This window comes from Salvelinus namaycush, chromosome 40 (assembly GCF_016432855.1).
Source record: "Salvelinus namaycush isolate Seneca chromosome 40, SaNama_1.0, whole genome shotgun sequence".
In the NCBI taxonomy this organism is placed as follows: domain Eukaryota; kingdom Metazoa; phylum Chordata; class Actinopteri; order Salmoniformes; family Salmonidae; genus Salvelinus; species Salvelinus namaycush.
This window is the reverse complement of record NC_052346.1, coordinates 12,797,227-12,813,889: the sequence shown is the minus strand read 5'-3', so window position 1 is coordinate 12,813,889 and position 16,663 is coordinate 12,797,227. Positions and strand designations below refer to the sequence as shown.

Here is a 16,663-nt window from a genome sequence, read left to right as displayed (position 1 = left end):
TTGTTTCTTGAGCGGAAGGTCGGGGGGCCTGAACATAATTACAAATAATTAGAATTTACCGCAAGAAGCCCAAACAGATATAATATTGGAATAAAAACGTAATACTTTCAAACCTTGCTTCCATTTGTTTATGATCACGTACCTCTCTATTATTCATGGGAATACTTGGGAACAGATTTTCCAAATTAAAATCACATGAAGCTGATTTTCTGGTGTTTTTACTTTTTTTTATATCCAACAATGAACATTTTTTTTAAATGCTCAGAACTTGGGGAGCCAAATAAAACATTGGTGTAGACCTTTGCATCTGTAATTAAAATGATACTCATAAGGTTATCTGATCCTTGATCTGTGCCCGAGGGCAGACAGGAAATATAGCACAGTGTAGTCAAAGTCGACATATAACCGTTGGTAATTAGTTAAAACTTCTTCTTAATAGGGGGGCGCTGTTTTCACTTTGGAAAAAATCGTGCCCAAATTAAACGGCCTCGTACTCTGTTCTAGATCATACAATATGCATATTATTATTACTATTGGATAGAAAACACTCTGAAGTTTCTAAAACTGTTCGAATTATATCTGTGAGTAAAACAGAACTCATTTTGCAGCAAACTTCCAAACAGGAAGTGAAAATTCTGAAAATGAGGCTCTGTGTCAGGGCCTGCCTATTCAACTGGCTTTTATTTATGGATCTGTATGCACTTCATACGCCTTCCACTAGATGTCAACAGGCAGTAGAAGGTTGAATGGGGTGTCTAGCTTGATGTGAGGCCGAATAAGAGCTTTTGGAGTGACAGGTCCGCTCTTGTCAGTTTTCAACTGCGCGCCGGGGAACCTCACATTGTCTTCTGAAAAGCGTTCGGTATACATGACGAATTGCTCCGGCTCTGATTTTATTGGATACATATGAGAAGAACATCATAAAGTAGGATTTTCAACCGAGTTTGACCAGTTTATTCGACGTTTATTTGGAATTTTTCGTTCCAGGCGCCAAGAGTTGATGGGCATGTTCGCGCCACAATGCTAGCCAAAGTTGCTAATTCGACAGAAGAAATGGACATTCTAAAACCAAACAACAATTTATTCTGGAACTAGGACTCCTTGCACAATATTCTGATGGAAGATCAACTTTCATTTGCTGTACAACATGTATTTTTTAGTAAAGTTTATGATGAGTTCTTTGGTTAGATTAGGTGACTGTCCAAAATATCTCCGGACATTTTGGCGTATTGTGGCTACGTATTCACAATGTAAAACCAGGATTTGTACCTCTAAATATGCACATTTTCGAACAAAACATAAATGTATTGTATAACATGATGTTATAAGACTGTCATCTGATGAAGTTGTCCAAAGGTTAGTGATTCATTTTATCTCTATTTCTGGGTTTTGTGAAAACTATTTTGGCGGTGAATAAATGGCGTTGTGTGTTTGGCTATTGTGGTGAGCTAATAGAAATATATATTGTGTTTTCGCTGTAAAACACTTAAAAAATCGGAAATATTGGCTGGATTCACAAGATGTTTATCTTTCATTTGCTGTACACCATGTATTTTTCATAAATGTTTTATGATGAGTATTTATGTATTTCACGTTGCTCTCTGTAATTATTCTGGCTGCTTTGGTGCTATTTGTGATGGTGGCTGCAATGTAAAACTACGATTTATACCTCAAATATGCACATTTATGAACAAAACATAAATGTATTGTATAACATGATGTTATAAGACTGTCATCTGATGAAGTTGTTCAAGGTTAGTGATTAATTTTATCTCTATTTGTGGGTTTTGTGAAAGCTACCTATGCGGTGGAAACATGGTGAAAACATGGCGTTGTGTGTTTGGCTATTGTGGTGAGCTAATATAAATACATATTGTGTTTTCGCTGTAAAACATTTAAAAAATCGGAAATGATGGCTGGATTCACAAGATGTTTATCTTTCATTTACTGTATTGGACTTGTGATTTCATGAAATTATATTATATGATATCCCTGTCCCGTTAGGCTAGGCTATGCTAGTCAGCTTTTTTGATGAGGAGGATCCCGGATCCGGGAGGGAGACTCGTTAGAGTTAAGGCAGAAGTTGGGAGAAAAGACAAAAATAGCCAAACCTTTATTAGTAGGCTACCAGAGTAGTCTATTGAAACCACTGACCAATGGTCTTTTTCAAGTGGCTCAGCATAGGGAGAGAGAGCAGTGGGGAAAAAGATAATATATTCTGTCTAGAACAAAGAGGACTGGATGAGAGAGAAAAGAGAAAGTAAATCAGCAGAAACAGACTGGCTTCCAGAACAGTTCAATTACAATAATTTAAAACACATACCCATGCAACACCAGAGGAGCAACCAAGCAACAAACACAAACAAACACAAACACACACAGTGACACACACAGTGACACACACAGTGACACACACAGTGACACACACAGTGACACACACACACACACACACACACAGTGACACACACAGTGACACACACAGTGACACACACAGTGACACACACAGTGACACACACACACACACACACAGACATTGAACAGCCTCTCATTGGACACAAGTCTTTACGTTTTGCGATCTGATTGGTTTGTGGATTGCTTTGCCTGCACAGTGCAATATTTGTACCATACAGTGTCCAGTGGTTTCATTTTAAGCAGTTTGACCACAGTAAAAGGCCAGCAACACTCCATATTATTCAGATCCCTATGAAATGACACCACACAGAAGATACACTACATGACCGAAAGCATGTGGACACCTGCTGGTCAAACATCTCACTCCAAAATGATGGGCATTAATATGGAGTTGATCCCCCCCCCTTTGCTGCAATAACAGCATCCACTCTTCTGGGAAGGCTTTCCACTAGATGTCGGGACATTGCTGCGGGGACTTGCATCCATTCAGCTACAAGAGCATTTGTGAGGTCGAGCACTGATGTTGTGCGATTAGGCCTGGCTCGCAGTCGGCATTCTAATTCAAGGTGTTTGATGGGGTTGAAGTCAAGACTCTGTGCAGGCCAGTCAAGTTTTTCCACACCGATCTCGACAAACCATTTCTGTATGGACCTCGCTTTGTGCACGGTGGCATTGTCATGTTGAAACAGGAAAGGGCTTCCCCCGAACTGTTGCCACAAAGTTGGAAGCACAGAATCGTCTAGAATGTCATTGTATGCTGTAGCGTTAATATTTTCCTTCACTGGAACAAAGTGCCTAGTCCAAACCATGGAAAACAGCCCTAGACCATTCCTCCTCCACCAAACTTTACAGTTGGCACTATGCATAACGGCAGGCAGCGTTCTCCTGGCATCCGCCAAATACAGATTCGTCCGTCGGACTGCCAGATGGTGAAACGTGATTCATCACTCCAGAGAACGCGTTTCCACTGCTCCAGAGTCCAATGGTGGCGAGCTTTACAACACTCCAGCCAATGCTTGGCATTGCGCATGGTGATTTTAGGCTTGTGTGCGGCTGCTCGGCCATGAAAACCCATTTCATGAAGCTCCCGACGAACAGTTCTTGTGCTGACATTGTTTCCAGAGGCAGTTTGGAACTCGGTAGTGAGTGTTGCAACTGAGGACCAACGATTTTTACGTGCTACACGCTTCAGCACTCAGCGGTTCTGTTCTGTGAGCTTGTGTGGCCTACCACTTCGTTGCTGAGCCGTTGTTGCTCCTAGACGTTTCCACTTCACAATAACAGCACTTACAGTTGACTAGGGCAGAAATTTGACGAACTGGCTTGTTGGAAAGGTAGCTTCCTATGACAGTACCATGTTGAAAGCCACTGAGTTTTCAGTAAGGCCGTTCTACTGGCAGTGTTTGTCTATGGAGATTGCATGGCTGTGTGCTCGATTTTATACACCTGTTAGCAACGGGGGTGGTTGAAATAGTGGAATCCACTAATTTGAAGGGAGTTCCACATACTTTTTAATATATAGTGTAGATTAGTGTACATCGGCATAGTGAATCATTTTGCCTGTAAGTTGTTTGACCACATAAAAGTCCAGTAACACTTCCTATGACCTAGCTTTTTGTTAAGACTCACCTGTTTTGCATTCTAAGGACTGTAGTGAGTAGACTGGACAATGGTTTAATTGACACGCAATTGATCGTTTGCCCATACTGTGCTATACAGTTGAAGTCGGAAGTTTACATACACCTTAGCCAAATACATTTAAACTCAGTTTTTCACAATTCCTGACATTTAATCCTAGTAAAAATGCCCTGTCTTAGGTCAGTTAGGATCACCACTTTATTTTAAGAATGTGAAATGTCAGAATAATAGTAGAGAGATTGATTTATTTCAGCTTTTATTTCTTTCATCACATTCCCAGTGGGTCAGAAGTTTACATACACTCAATTAATATTTGGTAGCATTGCCTTTAAATTGTTTAACATGGGTCAAACGTTTCAGGTAGCCTTCCACAAGCTTCCCACAATAAGTTGGGTGAATTTTGGCCCATTCCTCCTGACAGAGCTGGTGTAACTGAGTCAGGTTTGTAGGCCTCCTTGCTCGCACATGCTTTTTCAGTTCTGCCCACAAATTCTCTATAGGATTGAGGTCAAGGCTTTGTGATGGCCACTCCAATACCTTGACTTTGTTGTCCTTCAGCCATTTTGCCACAACTTTGGAAGTATGCTTGGGGTCATTGTCCATTTGGAAGACCCATTTGCGACCAAGCTTTAACTTCCTGACTGATGTCTTGAGATGTTGCTTCAATATATCCACATAATTCTCCGTCCTCATGATGCCATTTATTTTGTAAAGTGCACCAGTCCCCCTTGCAGCAAAGCACCCCCACAACATGATACTGCCACCCCCGTGCTTCACGGTTGGGAGCTTGCAAGCCTCCCCCTTTTTCCTCCAAACATAACGATGGTCATTATGGCCAAACAGTTCTATTTTTGTTTCATCAGACCAGAGGACATTTCTCCAAAAAGTACGATCTTGTCCCCATGTGCAGTTGCGAACCGTAGTCTGGCTTCTTTATGGCGGTTTTGGAGCAGTGGCTTCTTCCTTGCTGAGCGGTCTTTCAGGTTATGTCGATATAGGACTCGTTTGACTGTGGAAATATATACTTTTGTACCTGTTTTCTCCAGCATTTTCACAAGGTCCTTTGCTGTTGTTCTGGGATTGATTTGCACTTTTCGCACCAAAGTGCGTTCATCTCTAGGAGACAATGCGTCTCCTTCCTGAGCGGTATGGCGGCTGCGTGGTCCCATGGTGTTTATACTAGCGTACTATTGTTTGTACAGATGAATGTGGTACCTTCAGGGGTTTGGAAATTGCTCCCAAGGATGAACCAGACTTGTGGAGGTCTACAATTTTTTTTCTGAGGTTTTGGCTGATTTCTTTTCATTTTCCAATGATGTCAAGCAAAGAGGCACTGAGTTTGAAGGTAGGCCTTGAAATACATCCACAGGTACGCCTCCAATTGACTCAAATGAAGCTTCTAAAGCCATTACATCATTTTCTGGAATTTTCCAAGCTGTTTATTAAAGGCACAGTCAATTTAGTGTATGTAAACTTCTGACCCACTGGAATTGTGATACAGTGAATTATAAGTGAAATAATCTGTCTGTAAACAATTGTTGGAAAAATGTCTTGTATCAATAACAAAGTAGATGTCCTAACCGACTTGCCAAAACTATAGTTTGTTAACAAGAAATTTGTGGAGTGGTTAAAAAACAAGTTTTAATGACTCCAACCTAAGTGTATGTAAACTTCCGACTTCAACTGTATTTGTACCAGGCACTCCATTTTAAGCTATTCGACCACAGTAAAAGGCCAGCAACACTCCGTATAATTCCATGGCCCATGAAATTACACCATATTTACATTCTACAGATCCTACTATGCATTCCTGTCGTTTACTTTTGCACCTAGAATAGTTTTTGCTCTGTAAACCAATATATAGTGATTTGCATTGTGGCCAGTGCAATGGGTGGAGTAAATGGGTGTGTGTAACCTTTATTTAACTAGGCAAGTCAGCTAAAAACAAATTATTATTTGACGGCCTACACCGGTCAAACCCAGACGATGCTGGGCCAATTGTGCGCCGCCCTATGGGACTCCCAATCACGGCCGGTTGTGATGCAGCCTGGATTATAACTAGGGTGTTGGTAGTGACTTCTCTACCACTGCGATGCAGTGCTTTAGACCGCTGCGCCACTCGGGAGCCCAAAACAAAAGTAAAAGGCCAGCAATACTGCGTATAATTCAGTGACCCATGAAATGACACCATTTATACATTCTACAGACCCTACTGAGTATTCCCTACAACACTTTTACTGCGGCACCTTGAATAGTTTTTGCTCCAGAGCTAATATTTATGTCATGTACAATGATTTTCATTGCGGGCATTTATTCGACCTTAGAACATTTAATGCAAATGTCACTTAAATATGAACAAATATGAATCATTGTTCATGTTTCGACAATTATTTTTAATGTATCATGAATAATTGAGGTTATTGACACTTCTACTATTATGTGGGGGACTTTTATTTAGAGCGTTTCCAAAATTCCGTGACCCGGAAGTGTCGCTGAAGGAGAGGCTGATGATAACAACACAGCTAACTAGACAGTTTGGCTATTAGAACGGTGACAAGAAAGGTAACTATCTGTGGTTACTTAAGATAACTACCATTGGACCGTTAGACGCATCTCTACTGAATGACAGTGCATTAGCCACACATTTGCGAGTTGCTCAAGCGTCACTAACGTGTTAGCTACAGTAGCATGATACTGATAGGTAATGCAGTTACTTAATGTTAGCTATATGCCTTGGTGATTTTTCACAGTTAAAGGTCCGCCTAAATTGACATATAATCTGCAAACTAGCTAGGTAGTTAGTTACCAAACGTTGGTAACTAAAGTTAGCGAGCATGTGTGACAGCTAAGTTAGCTAGCTTCTTAGGAACCGAACATGTTTAACGTTAACTTGCATGGTAACGTTCTTGTGTACAGTAGCTAATCATGTCACAGTAGAAGAGGGAGTTAATAACGCCTTAGGCCTGTCTACATGACAACATAGACAAAGCTCTCTCTATTCAATTCAAATGGCTTTATTGGCATGGGAAACATATGTTTACATTGCCAAAGCAAGTGAAATGGATAATAAACAAACGTGAAATAAACAATCAAATGAACAGTAAACATTACTCACAAAAGTTTCAAAGGAATAGAGACATTTCAAATGTCATATTATAGCTATGTAAAGTGTTAAAATGATGTGCAAATAGTTAAAGTACAGAAGGGAAAATAAATACACATAAATATGGGTTGTATTTACAATGGTGTTTGTTTTTCACTGGTTGCCCTTGTGGCAACAGGTAACAAATCTCTCTCTCTCTAGGCTCTTGTCACTCTGGGGACTCTTGGAGCTTCTCTCTCTCTCTCTCTTCTCTCTGTGTGTGTGTGTGTGTGTGTGTGTGTGTGTGTGTGTGAAAGAGAAAGATAAGAACAAGTGAGTGTGTGTTCTCTGCACCTCCTTGGAGGATGACCATGGAAGAGATGAGGATTGAAACCGAGACAAACTCCATGGTCTCCATGACGCTATACGCTGTCATGTACCCAGTTTTTAACGAGGTAATGTGTGTGAGTTTTGTCTAATATAGATTGAGGTAAATTTTCAAGTGACACACCGGGCCAGTGCGACCTGAAAGCTACTGGTCCAAATGAAAAACATACTGGCCAGGGCCAAGATCTCAAAGGATGGTGGATGATGCGTGCATCATTTAAATATCAGGTGGTTTTATCTTTAATTTGCGGGCTGAGCAAGCTAGCGTATAGCCTATAACCTACTCTCCATACACAAATAATAACATTTTAACTTGGCAATGTAATATTTACATTGCTTAAATTTTATTTTTACCCTCAAAACAATCAATCTCAAAAAGGGTATTCTTGTTAGTGATTTTGAACAGTCAGTTCTAGGGCCCTTTAAAATCTGTTTTATCTTACGTTGAATTCCGTTTTCAAGGTTTTGTTTGTCCGAGTTTTCCTATAGTGTTTTCTGGTTTCCACTCTCTAAATCACACTTTTTCTTACAGAAAAACAAAAAAATTGGGATGTTCTAAGTCCACAACAATTATTTTTCACGTGCTAGTTGGAAAACATTTCGCAACAGAAACCGTTTACTCCAAATGCTGTTGATTTCCATTTTATTCTTAAACGGAAGTTGTAGTTCAGTCGTGTCTCTCCTTAAAAAACAAAAATGAGTGGCTGGAAGAAGTTGAAATATGGAACCCTGTGGACTTCACTCCACTTTAGAGCATGGAAGAATTTATAGATGTGCAGCTTGTGCTTAACCTAACGTAGCAGGCTTGTGCCAAACATTCGCAAACTATTCAGATTGGAATGGCAATGCGTGGAAACCATACAAATCAAATTGTATTTGTCAGATGATTGGTAAACAACAGGTGTAGACTAAAAGCAGTGGTGGGAAAAGTACTGAAAAGTCATACTTCAGTAAAAGTAAAGATACCTTAATAGAAAATAACTCAAGTGAAAGTCACCCATTAAAATACTAATTGAGTTAAAGTCTAAAACTATTTGATTTTAAATATACTTCAGTATTAAAAGTAAACGGAATTGCTAAAATATACTTATGTATCAAAAGTAAAAGTGTTAATAATTTCAAAGTCCTTATATTATGCAAAACAGACAGCATAGTTTCTTTATTTTTTAAACATTTTTACAGATAGCCAGGGGCACACTCCAAGACTTAGATATTAATTTACAAACAAAGCATTTGTGTTTAGTGAGTCCTCCAGATCAGAGGCACCAGGGATGTTTTCTTGATAAGTGGATGAATTGGACCATTTTCCTGTCAAAATGTAACGAGTACTTTTGGGTGTCAGGGAAAATGTATGGAGTAAAAAGTACATAATTTTCTAGAGGAATGTAGTGAAGTAAAAGTTGTCAAAAATAGTAAAGTACAGATACCCCAAAAAACAACTTAAGTAGGGCTTTAAAGTATTTTTACTTAAGTACTTTACACTTTCTTTTCCAACAATGCGGAGTTAAAGATGCACTATGCAGAAATCGCTCCGCCATTTCCTGGTTGCTAAAATTCAAATAGTTCGCCTAATTTCAGTTTGTGACAAAACAAGCAAGTATAGGGTAGAGAATCATTGTGTAGACCTTACATTGAAATGCTTACTTACAAGCCCCTACCCCAAAATGCTTTAAGAAGTTTTAAAAAATAATAAAAAATAAGTGTCAAGTAAAAAATTGAAAATAAAGTAACAAATAATTAAACAGCAGCAGTAAAATAACGAGAGGCTATATACAGGGGGTTACCGGTACAGAGTCAATGTGCGTGGGCACCGGTTAGTCGAGGTAATATGTACATGTAGGTAGAGTTAAAGTGACTATGCATAGATAATAAACAGAAAGTAGCAGCAGCGTTAAAGAGGGGTCTGGGTAGCCCGTTGATTAGCTGTTCAGGAGTCTTATGGCTTGGGGGTAGAAGCTGTTAGGAAGCCTTTTGAACCTAGTCTTGGCACTCCGGTACCGCTTGCCGTGTGGTAGCAGAGAGAACAGTCTATGACTAGGGTGGCTGGAGTCTTTGACAATTTTTAGGGCCTTCCTTGACACCTCCTGGTATAGAGGTCCTGGATGGCAGGAAGCTTGGCCCCAGTGATGTACTGGGCCATACTCACCACCCTGTGTAGATCAGGTGCCTTGCAGTTGCCGTACCAAGCGGTGTTGCAGCCTGTCAAGATGCTCTCAATGGTCCAGGCCACATTTTTTCAGCCTCCTGAGGGCAGGCGCTGTCATGCCCTTTTCACAACTGTGTGGGTGTGTGTGGACCATGATAATTCCTTAGTGATTTGGACACTGAGGAACTTGAAGCTCTCGACCTGCTCCACTACAGCCCCGTCTGTGGATGGGGGCGTACTCGCCCCTCCGTTTCCTGTGGTCCACGGTCAGCTCCTTTGTCTTGCTGACATTGAGGGAGAGGTTGTTGTCCTGGCACCACGCTGTCAGGTTTCTTTGCCTCCTCCCTATAGGCTGCCTCATCGTCGTCGGTGATCAGTCGTACCACCGTTGTGTTGTCAGTAAACTTGATGATGGTGTTGGAGTCATGCACGGCCACGCAGGGAGTACAGGTGGGGACAAAGCACACACCCCTGAGGGGCCCCCGTGTTGATGATCAGCGTGCCAGATGTGTTGTTGCCTACACTCACCACTTGGGGGTGGCCCATCAGGAAGTCCAGTATCCAATTGCAGAGGCAGGTGTTTAGTACCAGGGTCCTGAGCTTGGTGATGAGTTTGGAGGTGACTGTGGTGTTGGTACATGGGACTATGGTACAACTTCCGTTTAAGAACCCAACAGCTTTTACGTTGAAGAGCATTTGGAATAAATGGTGTCTGTTGCAAAAGAATCAGGACAGTTGAGAGCTGCGCGCTCTTGCTGCCCGACAGATGATTCCGCTCAAATGAGGCTGTGTGTGCGGCCCGTGTGAGATAAATAATCTATATAATGAACTAGCAGCTTCAGGAATTCCTGTTTTTTCATCAATTATATAGCCTAGATTGAAAATAACTCCCCGGACCAGCAGGCAGCCCTGTATGTCGAACCCTGGATGAGTGTGTTTGTTCTTGTCAGCCCCTAACGATGTGTGTGTGTGTGTTGGTTTGGCAGCTGGAGAGGATCAACTTGTCAGCTGCCCAGACACTGAGGGCAGCCTTCATCAAGGTAAGACACACAAACACACGATCCCTGACATCTAACCCCTTACCTCATAAACGTATGACCTTTGCCCTTACGTAACCGCTGGGCTCTGGTTGCAAGGATGGGCAGTGTAATTGTGTGTTGGTGTTGCTAGGCGGAGAGGGAGAACCCAGGCCTAACTCAGGACATCATAATGAAAATTCTGGAGAAGAAAAACGTTCAGATAAACTACACAGAGTCTCTGCTGCGCATGGCTGCAGATGACGTGGAAGGTGTGTGAGTGTAGAAAAGTGCCAGCACTAAGCATCTGCTTACAAGGGCTTCAGTGTGTTTGTAGTTGTTTATTAAAATATACTCCTATATCCTAGTGTGTGTGTGTGTGTGTGTGTGTGTGTGTGTGTGTAGAGTTCTTAGTGGACAGGCCAGAGCAGGAGTTCCAGGACCTAAATGAGAAATCCAGAGCTCTGAAACACATCCTCAGTAAGATACCTGACGAGATCAACGACAGGGTACGCTTCCTACAGACAATTAAGTGAGTACACACTAACACACACACCTTCATGAGCATGTCCTTGACATCCTGCTTCTTGATTGGTGTTGGTTGTTTTCCATAGAGACATCGCCAGTGCTATAAAGGAGCTCCTGGATACAGTCAATAACGTCTTTAAGAAATACCACTACCAGAACCGCAGGGTAAGACACAGAGATGTGGAATATACACTGAGTGGACAAAACAGCTCTTTCCATGGCATAGACTGAGCAGGTGAATCCAGGTGAAAAGCTATGAACCCTTATTGATGTCACTTGTTAAATGGACTTCAATCAGTGTAGATTAATGGGAGGAGACGGGTTAAAGAAGGACATGGATTGTGTGTGCGCCATTCAAAAAATATTCAAGTGCTTTTAACCAGGGTATGGTAGTAGGTGCCAGGCGCACAGGTGTGAGTGTGTCAAGAACTGCAACGCTGCTGGGTTTTTCACGCTCAATAGTTTCCTGTGTGTATCAAGAATGGTCCACCACCCAAAGGACATCCAGTCAACTTGACACGACTGTGGGAAGCATTGGAGTCAACATGGGCCATCGTCCCTGTGGAACCCGTTTGACATCCTTGTAGAGACCATACCCTGACGAATTGAGGCTGTTCTGAAGGCAAAAGGGGTTGCAACTCAATGTTAGGAAGGTGTTCCTAATGTTTTGTACACTCAGTGTGTTTCTTCCTTATCTTTTAATGTGATCAATGGCTGCAAGGAGAGCTGATATCATTGTGAAGGCGATGTTCACATCTGTCTGTCTCTTCTCTGTGTGTCCAGGCTCTTGAGCACCAGAAGAAGGAGTTTGTCAAATACTCCAAAAGCTTCAGCGACACTCTCAAAACATACTTCAAAGATGGAAAGTGAGTCGTGTAGAGTAGATTCATAAGAAAGCTGAATAGATAGATATATGCTTATCGAAAGCAGTGAATTGTGATTGGGGGATTTTTTTTCTTCACAAAATAGCACTTACTAAACCCACAGCAAAAATACACTGAACAAAAATTTAAACGCAACATATAAGGTGTTGGTCCCATGTTACATAAGCTAAAATAGAAGATCCCAGAAATGTTCCATACGCACAAAAAGCGTATTTCTCTCAAATGTTGTGTACAAATTTGTTTATATCCCTGTTAGTGAGCATTTCTCCTTTGCCAAGATAATCCATCCACCTGACAGGTGTGGCATATCAAGAAGCTGATTAAATAGCATGATCATTACACAGGTGCACCTTGTGCTGTTGACAATAAAAGGCTACTCTAAAATGTGCAGTTTTGTCACACAACACACTGCCACAGATGCCATGTTCTGGGGGAGCGTGCAATTGGCATGCTGACTGCAGGAATTTCCCCCAGAGCTCTTGCCAGAGAATTGGGAATTTGACAATACGTCCAACCGCAGACCACATGTAACCATGCCAGCCCAGGACCTCCACATCCAGCTTCTTCACCTGCGGGTACGTCTGAGACCAGCCACCTGGACAGCTGGTGAAACGGTGGGTTTGCACAACCCGAAGAATTTCTGCACAAACCAAACCGTCTCAGGGAAGCTCATCTGCATGCTCGTTGTCCTCCACCAAAGCTTTGATCTAACTGCAGTTTGGCGTTGTAACAGACTTCAGTGGGCAAATGCTTACCCTCGATGGCCACTGGCACGCTGGAGAAGTGTGCTCTTCACGGATGAATCTCGGTTTCAACTATACCGGGCAGATGGCAGACGTGTATATTATCATGTGGGCGAGCGGTTTACTGATGTCAACGTTGTCAACAGAGTGCCCCATGGTGGCGGTGGGGTTATGGTATGGCAAGGCATAAGCTATGGACAACGAACACAATTGCATTTTATCGATGACAATTTGAATGCACAGAGATACCGTGGCGAGATCCTGGCCCATTGTCGTGCCATTCATCCGCCACCATCACCTCATGTTTCAGAATGATAATGCACGGCCCCATGTACACAATTCCTGGCAACTGAATGTCCCACTTCTTCCATGGCCTGCACACTCACCAGACATGTCACCCATTGAGCCTGTTTGGGATGCTCAGGAACGACAGCATGTTCCAGTTCTCTTCAATATCCAGCAACTTTCCACAGCCATTAAAGAAGAGTTGGACAACATTCCACAGGCCACAATCAATAGCCTGATCAACTCAATCCCCAGTTCAAAACTATTTTTCCCAGTCGCATCTAGTTTTTTCCCGAGTTCCCTGTTGTCTTGAACGCACTGAAGTCAGAAGTCTGACATTTCCGTGTTCCTAGTTGTTTTAAACACTGCATTGGTCTCAGCGGAGGGAGGGAGAGAGCAGCAGAGGGTCTGCCTCTCACGGTCCCTGCTCTGTCCTTCCTTGCCTTGCCTCAGGTGAGACTGACCAGAGATGGGGGACACCGTCTTCCACCTGATGGCAAAATGAGTCGGAGCTCATCTACCTCATGCACAAATTCATGTTGTTCCTATGACCGGAGAAAGTGAAATATTCCTCGATATATTAAAATAGACACGATGAGCTGCTAATAACAATAAAAACGCATTGCTATCGATACACTTGGCTGCCAATTAATCACAGCTGCAGCGCGAGTGGTGTTACAGAGTACGTTTTATGTTTTGTAATCGTGTTGAATAAAAACAGTGTTGACAGTGCTGAATAAAAACAGTGTTGACAGTGCTGAATAAAAACAGTGTTGACAGTGCTGAATAAAAACAGTGTTGACAGTGCTGAATAAAAACAGTGTTGACAGTGCTGAATAAAAACAGTGTTGACAGTGCTGAATAAAAACAGTGTTGACAGTGCTGAATAAAAACTCAGTCATAAAAACAGCAGCTCTTTGCTGTATTCTTTGAGTCTCTCTGCTCATGGTTTTTAAAAGTTCTGAAATCTCATGTAGCTAGTATCAAACTTTGCTGGAAGCTGTAGGCACAGTAGGCCCACTCGATTTAGCCACAGATCTGCCGGTGCGCAGGGCTTCTGAATCAAGTGCACCGCCAATTGCGCCACCGACCGGTTGGTGACCACTGCCTTATATGAACTGTAACTCAGTAAAATCTTTGAAATTGTTGCATGTTGCGTTTTATATTTTGTTCAGTGTACATTAATTCTAATAATATTAGTAGTGGGAATGTTCTTACTAACTGTTTATTTTACGATGACCATGAGAAACCAATTATTTAAGCAGGTTTGAAATGTCAGGGCTATTTTGAAACAACTGTTTTGCTGACATTGTGTGTTCGTTTTATTTGCAGTCGTTAAATAACAACAACTGAACCATCCTTGTTTCCAGGGCGATCAACGTGTTCATCAGTGCGAACAGACTGATCCACCAAACCAACCTCATTCTGCAGACCTTCAAGACCGTCTCATAGGTACAATAAGAGTGTGTGTGAGACATAGAGATAGTTAGAGTTCTAGTTGGATATAACCTGTTGTTGCATGAACATTGCCATTGAGGGCTTCCATAATTTTAAAGTAGACAAGTGGGTGGCGATTCCTATGGATTGGGAGGTATCAGCCAATGAAGGAATGAGCAGAACATTGGCTGCTTCTTCAAATTGGGTTACCCAGTTTGTAAATGGCTTTAAGCTGTATCACTGCTATCTAATGGCCACAATAAATGAATGACGCACAAGATTTGGTTCAGGATTCCAGCACTGCGGGTGGCGGTAATTCACCATTATAAAGTTCATGCTTTTTTTAAACACAACAAAGAAGAAAATGGACTACTTCAAAATGGAGATAGCAGGCTGTCACAGAAGCCATAATGGGACAGATACAAAGATGAGATCTCTAACTAACTCTATGGTGGGAGATTGTTTATTAGGCTGGTGCTACTGTCTATGTCCACTGACATCCTCCTCTCTCCTCAAATCAAATCAAGTTTTATTAGTCACATACACGTGTTTAGCAGATGTTATTGCGGGTGTTGCGAAATGCTTGTGCTTCTAGATCCAACAGTGCAGTAATATCTAACAAGTAACATCTAACAGTTTCACAAGATATACCCAAAATGCACTTAAATCTAATTAAGGAATGGATTAAGAACATATATACATATGTCAGAGCAGCATTGGACTAAGATACAGTGGCATAGTATAGAGTACTGTATATACATATGAGATGAGTAATGCAATATTTACAAACAATTAAAGTGACTAAGATACCGCAGAATAGTACAGAGTACAGTTTACGCATATGAGATTAATAATGCAAGATACGGAGAGACATTACGTCCTTGATTAAAGTGGCTAGTGTTTCATTTCCTTAAAGTGGCCAGTGATTCCTAATCTATGTCTATAGGCAGCAGCCTCTGATGTGCTGAAGATGGCTGTTTGACAGTCAGTGGTGTAGTCTAGAATACAATACAGTATATACATATGAAATGGGTGATGCAATATGTAAACACAATTTAGAAGTGACTAAGATACCGTAGAATAGTGTGGAGTGCAGTTTATACATATGAGATGAGTAATGCTAGATACGGAACATTATTGAAGTGGCTAGTGATCCATTTCTAAAAGTGACCAGTGATTTCTAATCTATGTCTCCTGTGTTTGTGTCTTTGTCTGAACGTGTGTGTAGGCTTGCCTTGGAGAGGCCATCCAATCTTCCAACAAAGCAACATTAAAAATGGCATATGTTCGGAGAGCACCTTTTACCAGATTCAAATGTACTATAGAGGCTTGATTTTTACCGGACAGTTTTAATTTATACACTTGAGGTGTGTTCAAAAAGGCTGATGTTAGCAGTGAAATACGTCAGCTTTTAAACTGTTAGCTAATGTTAGTGAATGTTTAATGGCCAAAATCTAGCTGAAGAACTTCAGCATATGTGATAGCTTTTTTACTTATCCCTAGCTACTGTTTAATTGTTTGAATCAGCATTTTAACGTTTAGGGACAGTCTTGTTGATCGGGCTGTGACGATAACAGTATGACAATATTTTTTCCATTTTTCTTTGGTCCTATAAAAACCTGCTGTATGTAAAATATTCTGTGCTATATCTTAGAAAATAAATAAATGTGACAAGATAATGTTTCTAACATTAGGGTTGTTTCCTAAAGATGTAAAATTCGCTTTGTGTTTTGTTTCTTGCCACGGTATTAATGATACTGGTATCTTCCTGGCCCTTCTTGTTGAACACACACCTGGTCTTGTTAGAAGTAGAGGAGACGAGGCGTTTGTCAGACTAATTGCCATTTTTGATAATATATATTCATGTGATTACTTTACATTAGGCTCAAGGTAGAAGTTGCCCCTAACCACATATCTAGGATCAGATGACCTTTCCCCAATCCTAACTTTACCTGTTACTGGGATGGAGAATACAGTTAGCTCCAAAAGTATTTCATTTTTTGTTGTTTTGGCTGTGTACTCTAGCACTTTGGATTTGAAATTATATAATGACTGAGGTTAAAGTGCAGACTGTCAGCTTTAGTTTGAGGGTATTTTCATCCATA

The 16,663-nt window shown here is 41.3% G+C and overlaps 1 protein-coding gene across 2 annotated transcripts; it reads left to right on the top strand.

Moving 5' to 3' along the window:
* Positions 1-6,529: 6,529 nt before the first annotated feature.
* LOC120033559 (programmed cell death protein 10-B-like) lies at positions 6,530-16,232 on the top strand. 2 transcript variants are annotated; one of them, XM_038979956.1, is made up of 9 exons: positions 6,530-6,612; positions 7,355-7,587; positions 10,652-10,705; positions 10,836-10,953; positions 11,087-11,213; positions 11,296-11,374; positions 11,993-12,075; positions 14,492-14,573; positions 15,787-16,232. In XM_038979956.1, exons 2-8 carry the CDS (start codon positions 7,498-7,500, stop codon positions 14,571-14,573), a joined length of 633 nt encoding a protein of 210 aa, XP_038835884.1. In that variant the 5' UTR covers positions 6,530-6,612; positions 7,355-7,497; the 3' UTR covers positions 15,787-16,232. The 2 variants fall into 2 exon arrangements, with proteins under 2 accessions (XP_038835884.1, XP_038835885.1); XM_038979957.1 differs by lacking the exon at positions 10,836-10,953 and having other exon boundaries at positions 11,050-11,213.
* The last annotated feature ends 431 nt before the right edge of the window (positions 16,233-16,663 follow it).